We start from the raw sequence: 22341 nt of genomic DNA on the forward strand, positions 1-22341 counted from the left end.
AAACTCTGCAGCAGAAAATATTTAACCTTCGTACAGGTCTAATCATCACACCGCTGCCGGGCTAAAAACAACACGACAGGAACTGCTGATAAGCCCAGCTCCCCTGCTCCAGACCAAAAAAAAAAAAAAGGTCGAGCAATAAAAACGGCTTAGCAGATCTGTCCGGCAGTCAAAGGATTGAAGGAATTTCAATACTTTTGAGCGGCGGGAGTGGAGTCAAGATTAGGGCAGGATGAAAAATGAGATGAGGAAAAAGGAGTGAAAAGTGAGGAGGAAGCGTGGGAGGAGAGAAGAAAAAGGGGGGAGATACAGGATGGCAGAGGATGACAGGAAAGGGGAAGGATGGGAAGGATTTCAGTTCACTTCTAATGGGAAAAAGCTCCAGGAGATAGAGGAGGAGTAAATTAATCTTTGAGGTCAACTGTGTGCAGTGTTTATTGCTATGCGATGCCTTCCTAGTAAAACAATGGAAATCAAACTTAAAATAACACCATCTCTCGTTATAAATAGAGCTATTTTCAACATCTCTTCATGTACAGAGTATTTACAGAAGTAAAACACAAACAGCAATCAGAGAACTGAACACAGTGTTTCTGGGTAAAGACACCCACTAAAAAGCTGCATCTTACAGCTGGAAGCCCGTTTCACAGAACCACACCTTCAGGTGCACGTCTATAACAAAACAACAACAAAAAAAAACCAACAATAAATACAATGCTTACAATAAATACAACATTACTAAGTATAGAACAATTGTTTTCACATTTCCCAGTTCACAAACTGCCAGCCAGTGGCTTCACTGGAAACCAATTGCTACGAGACCTATATGAACCAGCAGGCAGGTCTAAATTCTCTTCACACACAGGGTAAGGCTATGTCGACTGTGTATTTGCATTTAATGAGCAGGTTTTCACCTCCTGCTGAATAAATTCTATGGTTTTCACAGAGTGACGATCTTCTCCTTGGCCGGATTTACCTCTTCAGGGGGCCCCAGGGTAAAAAGGAGCTGCTGGGGCCCCAGTAACTCCCCACTCCTATGCTGGCTCCAGGTTTGCTCTGCAGTCAGTTCATAAAGCACAAATCAATTTAGCAATGTGCAACATGTGGACACAAAACGTAAATAATCAAGTATTAAAATCAGATTTTAACAGTGTTATACTCTTCAAGAAAAGACCTTCAGTTAAGAAAATAAACCTTTGTGCCCATAACAGTTGATTTTGGGCTTCAGTGGTGCATTTCCCCAATCTATATTTAAATAAATCAAATGACCACAAACCAGCAGACACAGTGAACCTGGGGCTTTGCTCAGTTGGTAATCCAGCCTTGATCACGTCACTCCAGAAATCACCCCACAAAAGAAAAAAAAAAGCTTTGGAATATTCATGTTTTCAGACTTTATGCTACATAACTCACAAGTTTAAAGTGTTTTCAAATCAGTGCTAGCTTATACAACAAGTTTTTCATTTGTATCTTTTCAAATAAATATCTTCCACTATATCATCGACAAAATAATTTATCTTTACAGTCACTTCAATCGTTTCAGGGTCACTGCATACATAGGAAAGAATAGGTAGATTACATGCTAGCAGCTTTAACATCTCAGCTCAGCTCAGCTCGTCAGCCGCAGGGAGCGAGAGCGAGGCGTGAGCCGCTCCAGTCTTCACATTAATCCCTTTATCTCTGCGTCGTCGGTCCAACCAAACGTCCTCCACCTGCTCGTCTGCTCTAAACACAGGCTGAACAGGTGCAGTGTCATTCACACACACATCAAAACGTCCTTCACATGGTGTAAAGTGTCATGTATGTGAATGAATCCCTGGTTTGGAATGTCGGACACGGACACACACAAACACAACGTATGGAAATGTTGTGGAAGATGTTGTCCAGTTACAGAAAACAACACACAGGTTTCTCAGGTTACAGTTAGACCGGGTTCACATCACTGTGAAGACACGATGTGGAATGTTTGTTGTCCATTAAATCTCAACAAGTCATTGTGCTGTAAGTTTTCCCGAGATGTTAACCTGATGTTCAAGTGTCAATCCTTAACCCCGGGCTGACGGTTAGCTCAAAGGTTAATAAATACATGTGTGAGACAGGTTGAAAGAATCATCTGACAGTTTGGGAAATGCTCTTACTTTATACCACTGTCATGTCTGTCCATCAACCAAGTGGATTCAAGATTAATTAACACAATATATCTTGTGTTTAAGAGTAAAATGACCAGTTATGTAAGTAATCTTAAAGCTCCACACAGTCTAAAGGTAGATGTCCATGTGTTTGTGATTATAAAGCAGGTCTAGGTTCTATATTAATACTGTGAAAGTATCAAAGCCTCAGTCCACAGAGAAATGCACACAGCCTGTATTCAGACACTGAGCCTTAAAACCAGCCGTCAGGACTTCTGGAACTTTGTGATGTCACAACAAAGCAGCAGCCCAAACTCCGCCCACTTGGACCATCAGAAGAGAGGCTCAGAGCCTTTAAAGAAATCACTGCTCCCCCCCGAGGAAATTTAGTTCAGTCAGTCATGTCAAATTATGACATTATAAGGAATTAAACTTACTTGAAACAGTTCAACACTTGGGTAAACACACTGTCTTACTTTCTTGCCTCTGACAGGTGAGGAGACTCATGTCAGTGCAGTAAATATGAAGCTAGAGTCAGGAGACAATTAGCTTAGCTTAGCATAAAGACTGGAAGCAACACCTCCACATCCTCTTTGTTTACTCTGTACATAAATGGAGTGAATATATGTGAGGACAAGTTGGCCAAGTTCTATCAGATAACTCTCCATAAAACAAACATATTTGGGTTTTTAAACCAAAACCATCAAACAAGCTTTACAGCTTTTGTTCACCTTAGATAGAAACAGGCTAGCTGTTTCCTACTGTCTCCAGTCTTTATGCTAAGCTAAGCTAACTGCCTGCTGGCTACAGCTTTGGTAGCATCAATCTCCTAATCTAACTCTCAACAAGAAAGTGAATAAAATGTGTATTTCCAAAAATGTCAAACGACTGCTCTGTTAGATAAAACTATAGCAGAAAATGGAACTGAACCAAGAACTGTGAAAAATCTAAAATCCTGGCTACAGGCAACGCAGTCCAGAGCCTCTGAGACAAGGGTTTGTGTGACAGTATGTTATCAGACTCTTTAATAACGTCGTCTTGTGCAGAGAACATGCAGAAATCCCCTCATTAAACTTGCACAGCAGATGGCGTGGAACTGAAAAGCCAGCCAACTGTGCTGTGAACATACTCGCTACTGAAAACTGAGCATGAAACTACTTGTTGCTCTGGGTTATTTGGTCTTCATGTCACTTGTCCTCTCTTCTGTCAACTCAAACCTGTAGCTTAGACAAACACGAACTCAGTGGAAACAAATAAAAAAAAGTCCAGTGTAATTTCCAACCAAGAGTTTTTGACATCAGCCACGACCTCTGTGCGTCGTTTAAAGCAACGACTTCAGATCCAGTTTGGCCATTTGTGTCTTAACGATGTGAAGCTTTGAGCAGGAGCCGGCGTCGCACCGAGCTCCATTCACAGTGAGGAATATTTAGTGGAGATGTTGAGCGGAATCTGTTCGTAATAAATAGTGTTTGTGCAGTAAGTGTCATCTGATATATGCAGCTTGTCCTTCAGCTCAATCTGCAGAGTTTTCAAGAACCAAATGAAGCAAAAATAAATATAATCACTAAAATATAAAACAACAAACTGAATGTCAAATACATATAAATTAATATTACGCAAAATAAATATTTTAATTTCATATCCCTCTTAATTAAATAATTTAAAACATATTATCTTGGACAGGAGGTAGGCCAGAAAGACATCCACCTTCACAGCACTAATAGTGACTTAAAGGACCATACCAGTGGTTTTGCAAGTTTTAGCCTCTGAGCTACAGAATTGTGTGTAATTTATGTTGCTGTTGACTATTTACATTGCAATCTGCAGAATCTTAGAATTTTGTTTTTCCAATGCTTTTAAGGCAGCCATTGATTTCCATTTATTCCCTCTGAGGAATGGGCAGACTCTTTATGGAGTGTGCCACTGGAATAAAGCTTAAATATTATCAGTTAATGAATTGATACATTTAAAAAGTTATTTATACTTAATTTATTGAATTTGCATTTCAATTGTATGTCGGTGAACTTAAAGTATTTATCTGATAATTAATCAAATCTATGATATTTTTCTGTCTCGAAATTGAAATTTCAAAATGTAAAAGAAAAATTAATTTTAAAAAAATCTTAAATGCAAAACTGTATTTAGGTTATTCTATTTACTTATTAGTCTTCCAATTGTATTTCATCTCGCAATTTGTGTCAATTTTCATTTAAAGATTTTTAAAACCTGAAAATTACATCTGAAATTAAATCCAATCCTGCAGCTGGGCTTCAGATTTTTTTTGTTTAAATTAAAGGGACACTGAGAAATTTCTTTAAGTTATAGTGATGATGTTTGAGTTGTGTTAATGTCCGTTTTCATTTCTTTTTGTACCATGAAAATTGTGCAGTTATACAGTTTAGACACTGCACAATTACACCACTCAAGCAAGTTTCAATATAGAAATGAGGGGACATTTAAAAAAACTACAGCTTGGTTTGCAAAAATATTCAAGAATGACTCGAAGCGTCCAGAATGTGTATAAAATGGGCGAAAACGTGCAAATTCACTGGTACGATTGTTTAACTTTCCCTTCAGACTGCAGAAGCTGTTCAATACTGTGAATCTGGTCCATTTGCTGGTAGTTGAATTGACTCACTGACTGCTCAGCACAGACATAGACAAAGGCAGGAGACACAGATCAGTTCTTCACGCCTGTCACGACTCACCTCAACGAACACACTCAAACAGGTGATCAACAACAAGACGTACCAAAAAAAAAAAAAACACACACTTGGTGAAAATGAAACCTTGACTCTTAACTTTGTAGATTTTTTTAGCTTTATCGTTTCACTCTTTGGAAAAGTAAAATGAAAATTAAGAGGCTACATAAAAAGAACTTCTCTAAACAGTAACCTGTGTCGCAGGGTTGAGAATAAAGCACTGATCTGGACACGCCAGGTGGGAATGTACATCTTCTGTTAATGTCTTACCGGAGATGACTTCAAAGGTCCGTTCACACAAATTACAAAAAGAAATAATAATAAAAATTCCCACAGTTTCAGCTGCAACAAATGATGCAGCTTTTGTGCTGCTCTGAGGTGACCGAAGCACTGATTCCGTACCATTAACAATTCAAGAGTCACTCAGTACAATACACAGTGATTTGAATCACAACATGAAGTGACACAAGAAGTGTTCAAATCACAAGTGGGACTATTGCTGCGTCCATGACAGAGATGTGAAAGATTCCCACGTCAACGACTAATCTCGAGAGTTTGCCGTGTGAGAACTAAAATTCTATGCAGACGATAAAACAACATATCTATTACATTTCAAGTCAACAGGAATCCATATTAGTTTGGTTTTCACTGCCAACTGTTTTAGAGCTATTATTATTTCCTCTTAAAAAAAACTGTCGTAAGGAAAATTATTTCTGTGAGGAAAATGTTTCTGTTTAGTTTATAAAATTAAAATTTTCAACACTGTGAAAACCACAAATTAAATTTCATTCACCTTTACTGTATTAAGAACGAGCAGAAAACTTGAAACGTAAAATCTGGTCAAATGAAACCAAAACGCAGTAAAAAATGTGTCTTTTTGTAATTTGGGTGAACTGATCCTTTGAAAACAGACAACACACACACACTCACACACACTCACATACACGCACAAACACACACACACGCAACCCTGTCTACATGTCTAACAATACTCACTAGTGTTCCCTGTTCCTCCACCCTCTTTGTTTCTATTCTAGATTTTTTTTTAGTGTTGGGGGGGCATGCAGGAGGGGTGAAGGAGGATCTGTTTACAAAACACACATCATGTGCTGATCCTCAGTTTCCCTCAGACGTCTACACAAAAGTTCAGGAGACAACGAGCAAACAGGAAGAAGAAATAGTGCCAGTGTGTGAGTGCAAAGGTAGTTTGGTTTCCCCACAGGGACTTCAGTTAGATGGTGCTTTCAGTGTGTGCGTGACTGATGGTGTGAACGTGTGGGTGGTGGTGTGCCTGGGTGTGGCTGGGCCGGCGGGGGCCCACGCAGTTCTGCTGCTCACTGAGCAGAGTGGTGGTCTCTCCCGGCCCGTTCTCGGGGCCGGCAGAGGGCGGGGACGGCTGGGACTTGGATGACAGAGTTGGGTGGGGGTTGAGGGTGCACGGTACCGTACTCATGGAGGACGGGGGGGTGTGGGAGAGGGAGGTGTGGTTGCTCGGAGGGGGAGTGGCTTGGGGCAGAGACTGGCTTGGCCTGCGGCTGGAGGAGGAGGAGGAGGTGGTGTGGGGCAGACTGGTGCGGCTGCTCGGCGGCGTCGGCTGAGCATTAGATGGCGGGCGCTTTGCAGGGGGCGTGGCCAGCGGCAATGGAGTGCGAGTCCCCGGTGGTGTCACGGGGGGCAAAGAGACAGACGTGTCCAGACGAGTGTGGCTGCCTTCTGGAGACTGCGGCGTGCTGTCCAGCCTGGACGCCAGGAGACCGTTCTGGTACTGAGCACGAGTGACCTGAGGGGCCGACACACCAACAATAAGACACACAGCAATGGAAAAGGCGGCGTGAGAGAACAGTGTTGTGTCTTTTTGTATTTGTGTTGTGGCTTTTTGCATTTGTGTTGTGATTTTGTGTTGTGACCAATGACCATGATTAAAACCACAGATATAAGAATTGATGGAAAGATTCGGGGTAATGTAAGTACACAACTGAACAATATACACAACATAGGTCTAGTTGTTTTTAGACATTTTAATGTGGGAAAATTATATATTATAACGTTAAATAAAAAGTATCTGGCACCACTGCTCATTAAATTAATGGCATGAAATTCTGAGAAAAAAATCTATGTGTGCTGGTTAGTAAATCAGTTAGATGAATAGACACTAAATTCAGATTTATCTGCACCTCAATAAACAGTATAAAAACAATACCTCATGTCCCAAAGAAAAAAAAAAAACAGTATTAAAAAAAAGGAATTTCATAATTAATATTTTGCATAAAATGACAGGAAATTGCACACAGCTGCTGTTCTTCATTAACTGACCTGGCATCAGTTAAAAGAGAGTTACCTTGACAAACTGCAGGTCCGTGAGAGCACGTACGCAGAAATCTGGTATGTACTGGAAGGGGGTGCCTGGGATCTGAGTGTTGCTCCCACTGACAGAGCCGCTCTCCGGAGCGCGCTCAGTGCAGCTCAGAGACGCCGAGCGGTTGAGGTTGCCCCCGTGTGACGGAGAACGGAACTCTGGGATTGACAGAGAGAGAGTGAGCAAGAGGGTGAGGATGAAAAAAAAAGCAATTGAGATCACACACACACACACACACACCCACACACCCACACACACACAAACACACACAAACACACACACACATTTAAACATTAACAAAAGCAGAAAACACATCAAGAAACAACAGAGAAAAATGATGTGAAAACAAGATGATGGTGTCAGAAAACAGGGAAAATGAAGTGAACCCACTGATGTCGACAGTGTGGAGGTGTAGGCGCGATGAACACACTGCAACACATCACACAAATACACATTAAATACACAAATACACATTAAACACATTGAAACACACGACTGAGTGATGGTGTGAAGAATGCGACAAACATGCCATGCGACGAGGCAAAGTGCATCGTTTGAGCATTTTATGGCTACAGCAGGACTGTCTGAGGTCAGAGGAGGAACCTCTCTCATTGGCTGGTTTTAGTGATGTCATGGAGGTGGTGACGTAGGGGCAGGAAGGCATCCCTGTAGTCTGTCTTGGAGGGTTGTGTTAGAGGAGGGAGACGCCAGTGATGATCAGAGAACGTCAGTTTAATGTCGGACAGAGGAGATCAAGTGGGAGGTACGGAAGAACATTAGTGCCAAAAAGAATAGTTTGACATTTTGAGAATTGTGTTTATTTGTCTTCTTGCTGAGAGTTAGATGAAAAGATTGATATTACCTTCATGTCTTAGCGGCTTTGCAAGCTACAGCCAGAAGTTAATTAGCTTAGCTTAGCATAAACCCTACAAATAGGGGAAACAAACACAACAAAACCCACCTACTAGCACTAATTAACACTTTTTGTAGGAATAAACTTTAAAGGTACTGGAAGGTGGATTTTGTTTTGTTTTTGTTTGACAGAAACAGGCTAGCTGTTTTCACTCTTTATGCTAAGCTAAGCTAAACTTAGCTTGGTATTTTCTGCACAGATATGAAAGTAGTTTTGTTTTTCTCACCCAACTCTCAGAAAGAAAGAAAGAAAACAAGCTTCTATCTCAAAATGACAAACTATTCCTTTAACCACAGGTCTGCGGTCAGATTACTCTGCTCCTCTTGTCGACATCACATCACAGGAGCCATGAATAATATCTGACCGTAGATCAGCGGTTAAAGAGGGGGAGGTGGTGACAGGGTTACAAATTAAGAGCATCAGGAGCCCCATCCAGCAAGACTGTCTGACTCTCCTCGCAGTGCTAAGGTAACACCTGCTGACTTCAGCAGTGACCACCTACCTGCAGGCCCGTCACACCTGTCTCCATCCTCACCTGTGAGGGGGAGCCTGGTAAACTGACCTGAGCCTCTGCAAAGACTATGTCAACTAAATATTAAATTCATTACAGACTAATCTATTGTAGTGATGATTAATCAGTTCGGAGCGTGGCTGAGGGCGGTGACTGCTTTGTTGTGACATCACAAAGTTCCAGAAGTCCTGACGGCTGGTTTTAAGGCTCAGTTTCTGAATACAGGCTGTGTGCATTTCTCTGTGGACTGAGGCTTTGATACTTTCACAGTATTAATATAGAACCTAGACCTGCTTTATAATCACAAACACATGGACATCTACCTTTAGACTGGATGGAGCTTTAAAAATCTTTTTTTAACTGTCACCTTGGACTGTGGGAAATTTTGTGGGTATTTTTTAAAACTTTCTGATGTTTTATGAACCATGTGATGAATGAACAGATTAGATAATGACAACAATTACTCATTTTTTATATCAACACTACATAGAAACAAGAAAATTACTTTTTCGGTTTTATTAACCCAAAATATTAAATTTTTCAAAGTAAGGCAACAAGTAATGATACCCGGCACTACAAACCATATAACTATCACACAGCCCCCAGCTATTACTTTAATTCTGAATGAGGTCAAAGGTGACGCAAAACAACCAGTGGCTGCTCAAAAAAGCAGAAAAAAGGGTAAAAGCCAAATTGATAATGAAAAATGTGAAATGTGTTTACTTCTTGCCATCTGTCTGTCTTTACTACGAGCCTGTACTTGCTGGATCAGGGCTCTGAAGATGATGAAAAAAAGGAAATGGAGAGATCGTATTAAAAGAGGAACCCCTCCCTCCCTCCCTCCCTCCTCTGGCCCATGCGAGTGTTTACCTGGGAAACGAGAGAACAGAGAAAACCTCTTAAGAGAGAGGCGTCGTGGAGGGGGGGACGCCACTGACGGGGAGAGAGGAGGGGTGACGGCTGAGAGAGAGGGGGGGGGAGGAAGGGGCAGAGAGAGAGAGGTGAGCTGGTTTATTTGTGTAAGATCACATCCCTGCTTGAGGTCCACCGCAGCGCTTCAGGTGGAGTCATTTTGAGGAGGTTTTTATTTCTACTCGGAGGACGCAGCAGCCGACTCCTCTGATCGTCTTCCTCGTTCAAAGAGTGAAAACTAATCTGCTCATTCGCTGCATTTGTGGCGTGTTTGCAGCGAAGCTCACTGAACGTTTCCACAGCTCTACGCCTGAATCAAAAAACAGTCCTGATAAAAGATGGAGAAGTGACTGATGGTCTGATGATATGCAACTCTGGCTCTACTGCCATCAGCTGATTCTGTGTGTCACTCTTTGTTTTTGGTGCCGCTGCTGTTTTACTGGCTCATTAACACCATGTCATTCTGCTTACATTAAAGGTCCCATATTTTAACTTCTCCTGTGTTTTATCTGAAGTGTTGATCTCCATCAGAAGATATATTTGTGGTTTTAAGAACCAAAAACCATCTCAGTGTAGTTTTACATCTCCTCTCTCAGGCTTCTCTCTGGAGCTCTAGTAACAACAGGTCAGTGGGTCAGAAACCAAATCCTGCAAGGTTGGATGGTGGGTCCAGGTGGGCGGGGCTTGGGGCATGGCTGAGGGCGGTGACTGCTTTGTTGTGACATCACAAAGTTCCAGAGGTCCTGACGGCTGGTTTTAAGGCTCAGTTTCTGAATACAGGCTGTGTGCATTTCTCTGTGGACTGAGGCTTTGATACTTTCACAGTATTAATATAGAACCTAGACCTGCTTTATAATCACAAACACAGAAATCTCACGTTCAGTGCTGTTCAACGGGCAGAGCAGTGGTGGAGGATGTACTAAGCACCAACACCACAGTGAAAAAGCCTGTGTTTCAGTCATGCATTAAAAATCTTACTGACGTAAAAGTACAAAGGTATTAGCATCAAAATATATTCAAAGTACCAAAAGTACTCTTTCCCCCATTTGGCAGTTTGTAGTAACTAAAGTAAAAGCTTCAGACGTTCAACTGTAAATAATTAAAAGCTGTTATAAGAGAAAACCTCTGGAAGAACCTGTCTGTAAAATGGTGATGAAACATACTGAAAATTATTATTATTATTATTATTGTTTTTGTTGGTTTGAAATGTGCACAAGGCTCATGAAGCCATTTGCATTAATACTGATATTATGTCAAATGTTAATTGTGAAATAAAAGCTTTTCCAAGTTAAAAAAAAAAAAGAATACCAAGAGTAAAAAAACAACTCATTCTGCAGAATAATGTTTGTAATATTACTGGATTATAAATATTGATCCATTCATGTGTGAAGGTGGGATTATTTAAATTTCTTTATATACTGCTGGGTATGTTGTGAAATTCCCCCGAGGGATTAATAAAGTTTTATTTTACCTTGACCTATAATAACACATCAGGATTTATTTGTTGATTAAAATTTAAACACCTCAGATAACATGTCTCTGAACATTTCTCTTCTGATTAGTGCCACATTGCTCAGGCCCATCAGGTATAATTTAGGAAATTATGAGGAAAGTTTCCAGGACTCGTTTTTTTTCTAACAGAGGAGGTTAAGTTAAAAATACAGGCTGGGAGTTTAGGATGAGACATGATCAAGTGTTTGACAGATCTGAAGCTGCACATGCACAGACACGGAGCTGCATAATGTGCACAAGAAGCACAGACACCAGTTTATCCAGCACAGAGAGAAAAACAGAACGAAGAAGAGGAAGAAGAAGAAGAGAAACTGAGGAGAAACATTTTATCAGCTGTTCTGACGCTGAGCCACCAGGAGGCGCCAGTGTTACGACTTCACCAACCAAACATGATGCTGCCTGAGCCCTGACACCGTGGCCTCCTCAGACAGGCTTACATCATCCAACACCTGCCACCTACAACACACACACACACACACACACACACACACACACACACACACACACACACACACACACACACACACACACCCTCCACCTGTCAGGTAAAAACCTGCATCACTGTGTGTTAACTCTGCACAATCACAGACGTGGAAACAGCCTCTTATGTAACTGTGTCTGTTTGTTGTCTTTTAACTGTCGTCACAGCTCCTGAAAACCACCAACACCGCCATCTTTACCCATCATGCAACAGAGGCCTGAGAACGGTGAGGTGGCTCTACTCTAATCAAACTGGAAGTCAGTCCTTTCAAAATAAAACACAGCAAGCGTCAATGTGTCTCATCTGATGAGTTGGTAGAAAAAACTGTGGAGGTGTTGCTAATTTTTTTGTATTATTTGTGTTATATATATATATATATATATATATATATATATATATATATATATATATATATATATATATATTGTGTCTGTGTGTGTGTGTGCGTGTGTGTACTGTCTTACCCAGTGATGGTGTACTTAGAGCCATGACTCCATAATAGGAGAACGGGCCGGTTTCAAACTTCATGTTTTCATTTCCAGCTTCCACCTCCACTCGGCCCTGAAACACACACACACACAAACATTTTGTTTCATTTTTATCTGACAGTGTAAATGACATTTGTGTGTGTGTGTCTCAGTCAGGAGGTTCTGCTGTGCAAAGTCGTCTCCTGTGACAGTAACACAAACACTTTGACATCCCATAAATATTACATTCTGCCAGGGGTCCAGTGTCTCTTCACCACTCACACACACACACACACACACACACACACACACACACACACTGGTGGAAGAGGAGCAGCTGTGCTCAGGTTGCGTCCTGAGTGTCTGCAGTCACCTTATCCACACCTCAGGTGTCAACAACAAAGTCTCCGTGTACTGACACACACATTCAAACACAACGATACACAAACATTTACACACACTGAGCCAAAAGAAACTGTGTGTCTGTGTGTGACACAACCCAATGTTTCTACTGTTTATTGCTTTATCTGTTCAGAATTGTTTGCTTTGCTGTATAAATAAAGGTTTGACTGAATTCATGTTTTTCATTTCATTTGATCAAATCTCATTTTTTATTGATGGATTCTTTTCTTTCAGCTGCATCTGTTTGAAAGAAAGAAATAAGAAATAAATAAAGCTGCGACACCTCGTGTACTGATACTGTACGTGTGTGTGTGTGTGTGTGTGTGTGCTGCCTCTTTGTCTCCTCTTCCTGGTGCAGAGGAGGGATTTACTGACTGACAGTGTCTCCTCTTCTCCTCCCTCCTACACTCCTCCTCTAACTCCTCTCCGCTCTTTATTTCTCACTCCATATGCTCGGCTGCTCGGCGCTCGCTGCTTCTCATCTGCTTTCCTCCTCCTCCGTCCTCCTTAACCCCTCAATCCCCTCGACTTATGTAAGAGGATGTATATTAGTGAAGGTCGAGCAGCGTGAGGAGCCGCCCCCTCCGACACCCCCCCGACCATCAGAGCCAGACTGACACAAAGACGACTAATTATAATCAGAGGTCTGGATCAGTCGTCTTATATCATAATAGATGTTTATTCACAGATAAACATTTGTCCAAGGACGTTTTACTCTGCAGCTTTTCTGCGGAACACTGGAGACAAACTCAAATTCAGATCCTTTACTTAAAGAGGGGAAACCACTGACTAACACCTCCACCCTCCAAATACTAATCACCTGTTTGTGCCAGATGTGAGGAAATTCCCTCCAGATGTTCCTGAGATTTCGCATTCACAATAAATGGGACAGACAGCGACCTTGACCTTTGACCTTTGACCACCAAATTCTCATCAGTTCATCCTCGAGCCTGAGTGAACGTTTGTATAAAATCTGAAGAAATTCCCTGGAGGCGTTCACGTCTTCTGTGGTCCTTCCTGCTTCCTCACCACTTCTCCTCGACCTCCATGGAAAACGTCACAAGGTCGAGGAAAGAGAAGAACCCGACTGCACTTTAACTTTATTTATAACCCATGGAGGATAAATCCTTCTTCCCTGACCACAAACTCAAAACAAACAGGACTGAAATGCTGAAATAAGAATAAGGGCATCTACAGCGGGGCGTCGTTTTAAATGCTGCTGCAACGAGGAATTGTGGGAGAATCAGACCAGCTCTTATCATGGCTGCCACTGAGAGACGTCCGGGTCGTTTCACTCAGTGAGGAAACTTTATCAGGAAATATTGTCAGCATTTGACCAACTGAGCCACAGTTTCTCTGAAAGTGACGTAAACTCAGAAAAAGAACGAAGGGATCCAGGTAAAATTAAGAGACGTCAACCCGACGCAAAACAAAGCACAACTGTGTTTTTCCATATCTTTGATGTGTCTATTTTATTTTATTGCAAAAGTAGTTTATTTGGATTTTTTTTGAAAATAATGAAAATTTAAGATTCTACCAAAGTGGCAGCGTCTGTTTTTTTCACATTTATAATCATCAGCAAACCTGGACTGTACGTCCACAGGCAGACGAAGAAGAAATTCACCTGAATATACCTGAGTATTCTGAAAATACATACCCTTAAAGATACACTCAATATGGGCAGATAATTAGAAATATAAACTATATCTATATATATGTGGTTAACAATCACCACAAAATGGAATTTACAGACAAATCAGTGTTGGTTTTTTGTTTTTTTATTTTTTAAACAAACTGTTTAATTACCTTAAGTGAGGCGAGTCTTAAGAGGCGGACGTGTTTAGCATGTACCGCCTCCAGACTGACGTGGTGACCTGGAATAAACCTGTTTGTCACCAGTTTAACAGGTCAACCTGTGTTATCCAATCTGACGTCATTATGACCCTTCGACAGCCGCTCTGCTCCGACGCGACAGTGAAGGAAACAGAGCAAAGAATCATCTCAGTTTATCTTAAAATATGATCAGATCTTCGTTATAGTGATGAACAAACACAGTTATTCTGAACTGAGAACAGACGCTATTGTGTTTGTCTTGTGGATCTGCAGAAAGCTGCGAGAGTCTCAGAGAGTCTCCATCAAACCAGCTTGTGCATGACTGTAACATCTCTCCTGTGTGTGTGTGTGTCTGTGTGTGTGTGTGTGTGTGTGTGTGTGTGAATGTGTGTTCACCTGCAGGATGAGGATGAAATAGTCGACAGGTTTACCCCTCTGGTACAGGAAGTGCTGCGGCGAGCGTTTGTCGTTTTCGTTGAACTTGATTTCCTGGATGACGTCCGGGTGTCTGAGGATCCTCAGTAAGACTTTCTCTGTGATCTGGAACGGGCTGAACAGGCTCACCTCTTCATGGGGGGTGGGGGGGGGGGCAGTCAGGAAAACACAGAGACCTCAGTTTGGTATTTTTAAATTTTTTAAGCTCTTTTTTTTCTGAACTGGATTTAAGGTCAAGTCTTAATCCAAACACAACTGATCTGACGTCTGCATCTTAGAGACGACTGAACCTCGGTACAAAATGATAAGCCCCCCCTCTCTTTTAGATATTGACTTAAAAACTTTATTTTAATGCAGTGGTCAGATACTGAGCTAAAACTACAGATCATAAAATAAAGAAAAATGCTCCATTGATGCAGATTGTTGTGTTCTATCTGGTGTAAATGAGATACGACACAGATCAGTTGAGATTAGCCGCTGCCCCCTCAGAGCTCACCTGTGGCCAGGAAACGATGAGCTGCCAACATGAGCTGAGGAGAGATCTTCACCTTACTGTCGCCCTCGTGCTTGAAGGCTGAGAAGTCCCGTTTGTTCTTGTTGGGATCCACCTTCTTCCTGTTTCTGTTGTCAGCTGCAGAAAGAAAGATGATCCACAACAACGTCTCAAGTCAAGATACAGTCCGGACCATGACCCCCCCCTCTAAAACCACAACCTGTCATTTTTAAACAAACAAGATACAACATGTTAGTTCATGAGCTCTAGAGGAGCAGACTCTGTTCCAGGCTAGCTGTTTCCACCTGTTTCTAGTCTTTATGCTAAGCTAAGCTAACTACCTGTAGCCTGCAGCTTCCTCATCTGAAAACTGGGGGGGTCTCAGACTTTGAAGACCCCCCCCAGTCTACAGGCCCCTCGACTTTGGAGCGACCAGATGAGGCAGAATCAGAGACGTCTTTTAAATCAATTCTTAAAACCAATTTTTATAGACCTGCTTTTATGTGATGTCGTCTTTTTATCGTCTCTTTATTGTCTTTTTATTGCTTTTATTTTGTGTGTGTGTGTGTGTGTGTGTGTGTGTGTGTGTGTGTGTTTGTTTTTCTTGCTTTTATATGACATCTACTCTAGTCGTCCTCATTTATATTGAAGTATATTGTTTGTCTCCCTCTTGAACTTCACCTTATCTCTGTCCTGCTTCTGTTTTTATGTCGTCTCCTGAGCCTCTTGTCTATCAAAGCTTTTGCTTCAATTGTTTTAAAGGTGCTATATGAATAAAGTTATTATTATTATTATTATTATTATTGTTAAACCACATCCGTGTTTTTACATTGTGTGTGTGTTTTGTGCTGATGCATCAGAATCTGTGTCACGGCCGACGACCTGCAGCCGCTGACTCACTGTAAAGATCAGATTCATCCAGGATCTCTGACTTGATGATCTCCTCGATGACGTCCTCCAAGGTGACCAATCCCAGCACCTCGTAGAAAGGATCCCCCTCCCCCTCGTTGTTCACTTTCTGGACGATGGCCAGGTGGGATTTACCTGGAGAGGAGAGAGAGAGAGAGAGAGAGAGAGAGAGAGAGAGAGAGAGAGAGAGAGAGAGAGAGAGAGAGAGAGAGAGAGAGAGAGAGAACCAACCAGCCATGAGTGCACCGCTGAGAGCGTACATCGAAATTTGATGATTTTATGCCCCACACGTTCTCTAGGCTGTGAAGAAATCAACTGCCAGGAAAGTAGGGCAGCATCAAACACGGGGGGGGTGAGTTTCACTGCAGCTGCTGCCTCCTAAACTTCAGCAGCTGCCCTTCAAACGCACTCATGAAAACATCCTTTCTTGTTTTTCTGTCTGGGAGGCGGTGTGGCGTCACGCTGCCGTTCGATCCATCAGTGGATTTATTGTTCCTGCTGGGAGGACAGCCTGAGGCCTTAATATAGCCCAGACTGCACTAAGAGCTTTGGAGGGAAGAGAGCGGGAGGAAATGCCAAAACCAGATAAAGAGGGGAGGATGGAGGGAGAGGAGGAAGAGAGCAAAGGGGGATGTGGCAGAGGAAAAGAGAGACAACAGATTAATCCACTCCTGGCTCCGCTCTGAGCTCCCCTCATTACAACACACATAAAACCTTTGGATGGTTCTCAGGCTGAGTGTGGACGTACACACACACACACACACACACACACCTGACATGATGTGCACACTGATGGCTGCCAGTGAGAAACACCACCAGGTCGACAGGAATTCAGGCCTGTGCACCGATGCTGCCCAGTCTACACGTGTGTTGTGTGTTGTGTTATATGTGCCTCAGTCTCCAAACATGTCCCAGTGAATCTGAGACCAACTCTCTGCTCAGGCTGATCTGAACGACTCGTGTCAGTAAATGAATCATTCTCCACAAATAAAAATAATAAACTTGATGAAAACCTGCAGTGAGACATGAAGCAGTGAGGCATCTAGTTCATATTAAAGCTCCATATTTTAACTTCTCCTGTGTTTTATCTGAACCATCTCAGTGTAGTTTTACATCTCCTCTCTCAGGCTTCTCTCTGGAGCTCTAGTAACAACAGGTCAGTCAGCCAATCAGAAGAGAGGATCTGAGCCTCTCTGATGTGATAGATTCAGTGCAACCTTCACTGTCCATAAACCAACCCAGAAAATCACAGCAAAAGCTCTTTACAGCTACAGAACCTGCCTGAGATTCTTTGCATCTTCAACTTTTCCTCAGTGTCACAGTCGTCCGGTGACAGTTGTCTGTACATCCACAGAAACATCACAAACAGGAGCCGATCATACACCATTCGGCATACTTTTACTTTACTTTTACTTTACTTTTACTTTACTTTTACTTTACTTTTACTTTAAACTGGGACGACTGTCATTGTTTGACCCAGAAAAACAAAGTAGCCAACAGCAACTGAATAAAGTTTTTGAATGATGTTGGTGAGAGTGAGGTTCTTTTAGTGTTGACATCAGGTGTTCTGCTATCAGAGTAACTGATGATGATGATGATGATGATGCTGCCTGATGCTGTCTGAGACTGTGTTCGACGTTAGCCTCCCTCCCCTCTGCCCACACGCCACAGGGAGGTCAGAGGTCACAGTCAGCGACCCTGCTGCAGGTTCAGATCAGAGCTGGAACGAGTCCTGCTCCAACAACCAGTGAGCTGATCAACAGGAAGTGAATCAGCTGCTGTTTTTATAATCAGTTCATGATTTTTCAACCTAAGATGCCAAAGATTTTCTGTTTCCAGCTTCTAAAATGTGAGTTTATGCTCTTCTCTGTCTCGTGTGACAGTGAACTGAATCTCTCTGGGCTCTTTTCATCACAGATAAATTCAACAGAGCTGTTTGAATCTGCTCATCTCTGCTCTTTTACTGCTCGACTGCATCTTAAAATAGCCTCACTGTCCTCATAATCAGCTTTAATTCACTGCAGGTGCGACGCTGTTACGATGATTATGTTATGACACCCGCTTTGTATTCAAGGTGTGGATATCAGCGCTGAGATTTCCGGCACTAATCCTGTGCACCTGAACGTGCAGAGTTTCATCCCATTACACGGCGGCTGATTTCCCTGACGCGTTCCTGCTCTGACTGAAGATGATCAGCAGCGAAATCCAGATTATATCCAACACTGATCTGTGGCTGATGAATGAAAACGCACATCGTGTTTCCTCCCGTCACATGTATGACACTCAAACACGACACAGACCTGAGCCCACCGTGAGGAGGGCGACGCTGGAGACGAGGCTGAAACTGGAACTAACCTTTTTAAACAAAAGCTTCTCAAATGTCAATGTTCTGGTTTTCTCTAAACTGAATATTTGTGTATTTTCATGTCTTTATTTTTTGATTGAGTGACAGGAAATGGGACAGAGAGAAGGGGAGTGACATGCAGCAAAGAGTCCGACCAGCCGGGGGTCGAACCGGGGGCCCGCCTGCTCAGAGAATGTACACCCGCGTGGTACGACGCCCTGCACACTCAGCTATCAGGTCGCCCCTGTGTGTGTGTTTTTGACTGTGGGTCAGACAGAATGAGGTTTGGCTGCAGCGCCGTCAGTCTGAGGGACTTCTGGTTCTGTCAGATACTCAAACAACAGGCGGCAGCTGCTGCGAGAGACTTGTGCAAAGAGCCAACGTCACTCATTAAACTCTCACCTTTAAACACAGATTTCTGTTCAGGCAAAGTGCAAAACACTAAATCACAGAATACAGAGTCCAGCTCATTACTAAAGCTGCAGAGTTCACAGGCTTTTCTCCTTATCTTAACATCATTTCCTGACAAGCAGCACAGAAACAGAGCCACAGATTTAAACTGTGAGATAGTGGCAAAAACAAAAAGTTGCCTCAGTTGCTTCTGAGTTTGGTGCCTTCAGTAAAAACAGATCTGTAGTAAACAGATCCACCTCTGCTCTCGGGTAGTTTGAGGGTGGTTGTGTTGTGTTGTATTTTTGGACTCTTCATCTTCATCTGTTGTTTTTTTTAATCATGAATTGTGTTATTATGTTTTTTTTTTAATGTGCATTCAGTTCTCTCTTGAAAATGAGATTCCTGCCTCAGTGGGACGCACCTGAATGAATAAATGTTAATAAAATACATAAATGACGATAAATCATCAGAAAACAGTCAAATGATGTCATTAAATGTCTCGTTTCATCCAAACAACAATTAAAAACCCAAAGATATTAAATTTACGATCATCATCTCTCTCATCTGAGAACACTGGTTGAATAATGACTTGATGACGCTGCAGGGTCATCTGCACAAGACAGGAGGAAGAAAAATATTTGACTCAATATGAAATTGTGAGGATGAATTATTTCTCTTTTTGTCCCCACGACACCTCCAGGGCGCCGCACGTTTTCAGATCAGGTGTGTTGAGGTTGAGGCCAGAGCCTCGGCCTCTGTCCAGGAAACGTGGCTGCGCTCTGCATCACTTCTGATTTGCTGCTCAGATGTGGGCTGGGATGTTCCACTCATCAATAGTGCTGATCAACACAGACAGAGCCTGCAGGCGGGGGGGGTGGGGGGGTGGGGGGGTGGGGGGGGGGGGCAGGGTGTGTGTGTGTGTGTGTGTGTGTGTGTGTGTGTGTGTGTGTGTGGAGGCAGTGATGGCTGCAGGTTTTCATTCCACAACAAACCAAACAGCAGCTGATTTCACTGCAGGAGAAACCAGCTGCTGAAGGGCTATGGTGATGATGATGAAGATGTTGATGATGCACACACACACACACACACACACACACACACACACACACACACACTCTGCTGACACACCTTTCTTGAACTCCTCCAGCATGGCGTCCAGCTTGGTGTCGTGGAACACGAAGTGCACCGGGTGGTTGTAGAACTTGGTGATGGTCTTCAGGGTGGTGCAGTCGTCCGGGTCCACGAACGCCAGGTCCTTCACGTACAGGATGTCCACGATGTTGGACCTCTCGTCGTCGTACACGGGGATACGAGTGTAGCCGCTCTCCATGATCTCCGACATGGTGTTGAAGTCCAGCACGGCGTCCGCCTGGATCATGAAGCAGTTCGCCAGGGGCGTCATCACATCCTCTACGGTTTTGGTGCGGAGCTCCAGGGCGCCCTGGATCATGTTGAGCTCCTCTTTGACCAGGTCGTTGTACGGCTCCGTCACCTTCAGCATCTCCACCAGCTTCTCCCTGTTGTACACGGTGCCGATCTCCTGGCCCAGCAGGACGTCCAGCAGCTTGCTGACGGGGAAGGACAGCGGGAAGGTGAGGAACATGAAGAGCTTGGTCACCGAGATGGTGTTGGCGCCCACGGCCAGCCCGTGGCGAGAGCACAGCGCCTGGGGGACGATCTCACCAAAGATGACGATCCCAATGGTGGAGGCGACCACTGCGCCCAAGCCCGATCCGATCAGGTCGTCCAGGAGGATGGTGAGGGTGGTGTTCACCAAGACGTTGCCCAGGAGAAGCGAGCAGAGCAGGTAGTTCCCTTTGCTGCGGATGGGCTCGATCTTGCGGGCGTACTTCTTCTCCTTGTCGGTGCCGCAGCTCTGGACGATGCGCAGCTCCATGGGGTCCAGCGCCATCAGGCCCAGGTTCAGGCCGCTGAACATCCCGGACAGCACCAGCAGGCAGGAGATGAGGATGGCCTGCAGCCACACGGGCAGCAGGGACTTCTTCTCCTCCACCACCAGCACCCTGCCATCACTGTCCCCCAGCAGCACCCACCGGCTGCCGTCCGCGCTCAGGGCGCACAGGGCGTACTCCTTGTGCGGCTCGCTCTTGCGCAGCGGCTTGATGTGCACGGTGAGCAGCCCCGACGTGCCGCGGCTGCTGACGTTCATGAAGGTCCCGACGTTGATGTCCTTCGTGAAATCGGCACAAGTCCTGTCCGGCGCGTCCGTCATGCCGCTGCCGCTCCTCGCCGCCGCCGCGTCCTCCGCCTCCTCCTCGTCCCCGCCGCCGCCGTCCGTGAGCTCCGTGAAGCGGATCTGCGTCCAGGCGCCCGAGTGGAGCTGCACCCCGTAGAACCGGAGCTGCACGGTGCTCTCCTCGGTCACCTGGATGACACCGTCGTCATTGGTGCTGGCGGGCTTGTCGCTCCTCTCCAGCCGCATGCCGAGCACCTGACTCCCGCAGCCGCCTCTGCCGCCGGTCCCCGCCGCCGCAGCCGCCGCCGCCGCCGCCGTCCCCGTGCGGCCGCCCACGGCGCTCCACAGGCAGATCACGACGGTGAGGACGCAGCCCTGCTGCCCGCTCCATTCTGCCGCCATGTTTGTTTCTCTGCTCGGCGACCTGGGAGTGACGTCATTTACTCATGTCCGAGCGGCCCCGCCCCCCCCGTCATCAGCGCCTACCGGACAGGGACAGGTAGAGCTAATAAACAAACACACACTCCCCCTTCCCTGCGCCCCGCCCCCTGCACCCCCCCCCCCCCCCCCCCCCCACAGGCCGTGATTACACGCTTTATTTCTGATGATGCTCCTACATGCCCCAAAATATGTTTTTACCCCTTTTACCCTCCACTCACTTACCCCCCCCCCACCACACACACACACATACACACACACACACACACACACTCACACACACACACACACACACACACACTCACACACACACACACACACACACACACACACACACACACACACACACACACACACACACCCCCCCCCCCCCCCCCTTGTTATTCTCCCTGACAGGCTCTGGGCAATGCGGCACACAGCGGAGGGATGCTGCCGCTGCCGCTGCCGCCGCCGCTGCCGCTGCCGCCGCCGCCGCCGCTGCCGCTGCCTCCGCCGCTGCCGCTGCTGCTGTCCAGCGGTTTCTCATCCTATTGTATCCGAAGTCAGCTGCTGTTATGTAAACGCACATGGCATCTGTGGACCCCCCCCCCCCCCACATCCTGCAGCATCCCTCTGGCACCGAGCCCGGTCCTGGATGCTGGATGCAGAGACACTCAGCGTTTTCTGCAGAGCCTCTCTGCAGCTGGGATCTGCTCTGTCTGTGTAATAATAATAATATTAATAATGATACAAACTATCTCTACTATAAATCTGAATCTATAAAAATGCATTTTACTATTAATTAAATCAGAGCTGTGTCACAAAGGAAAGACTTCATATCTTTTTAGTGTCTGACCATCATTTCTCTGTGTTAAAATCTTGATATTTTCCTGTTAACTCGACCTGTGAACTGTTTATTAACCATCTTTATTTAT

At 44.4% G+C, this 22341-nt stretch overlaps 1 protein-coding gene across 3 annotated transcripts; it reads right to left on the minus strand.

Annotated features, from left to right (window-relative positions):
- Nucleotides 1-21447, minus strand: LOC139611897 (metal transporter CNNM4). 3 transcript variants are annotated; one of them, XR_011686376.1, is made up of 9 exons: nt 19921-21447; nt 16047-16190; nt 15150-15284; nt 14615-14784; nt 11981-12077; nt 9482-9571; nt 7170-7345; nt 5299-6611; nt 1-5253 (listed from the first exon to the last, which is right to left on the minus strand). XR_011686376.1 is itself a non-coding variant. In XM_071466923.1 (8 exons), the coding sequence occupies exons 1-8, from the start codon at nt 21389-21391 to the stop codon at nt 6063-6065; spliced, it is 2832 nt and encodes a 943-aa protein (XP_071323024.1). In that variant the 5' UTR covers nt 21392-21447; the 3' UTR covers nt 1-6062. The 3 variants fall into 3 exon arrangements, 2 of the variants coding, with proteins under 2 accessions (XP_071323024.1, XP_071323025.1); XM_071466923.1 differs by having other exon boundaries at nt 1-6611; XM_071466924.1 differs by lacking the exon at nt 9482-9571 and having other exon boundaries at nt 1-6611; nt 19921-21406.
- Nucleotides 21448-22341: the final 894 nt, after the last annotated feature.

The sequence above is a fragment of the Trachinotus anak genome, unplaced genomic scaffold (assembly GCF_046630095.1).
Source record: "Trachinotus anak isolate AG129_WGS33_773 ecotype Australia unplaced genomic scaffold, CSIRO_AGI_Tana_v1 ptg000028l, whole genome shotgun sequence".
NCBI lineage: Eukaryota > Metazoa > Chordata > Actinopteri > Carangiformes > Carangidae > Trachinotus > Trachinotus anak.

Excerpts from the sequence above, each read along its gene's own strand:
- LOC139611897 (XM_071466923.1), bottom strand. The coding sequence starts at position 21,391 with ATGGCGGCAGAATGGAGCGGGCAGCAGGGCTGCGTCCTCACCGTCGTG. Across the intron at positions 14,785-15,149 it reads TCATCGTTTCCTGGCCACAG|AGGTGAGCCTGTTCAGCCCG; the intron begins GTGAGCTCTGAG and ends CCCCCCATGAAG. Across the intron at positions 9,572-11,980 it reads TCTAAGTACACCATCACTGG|CCGTCACCCCTCCTCTCTCC; the intron begins GTAAGACAGTAC and ends CCTCTCTCTCAG.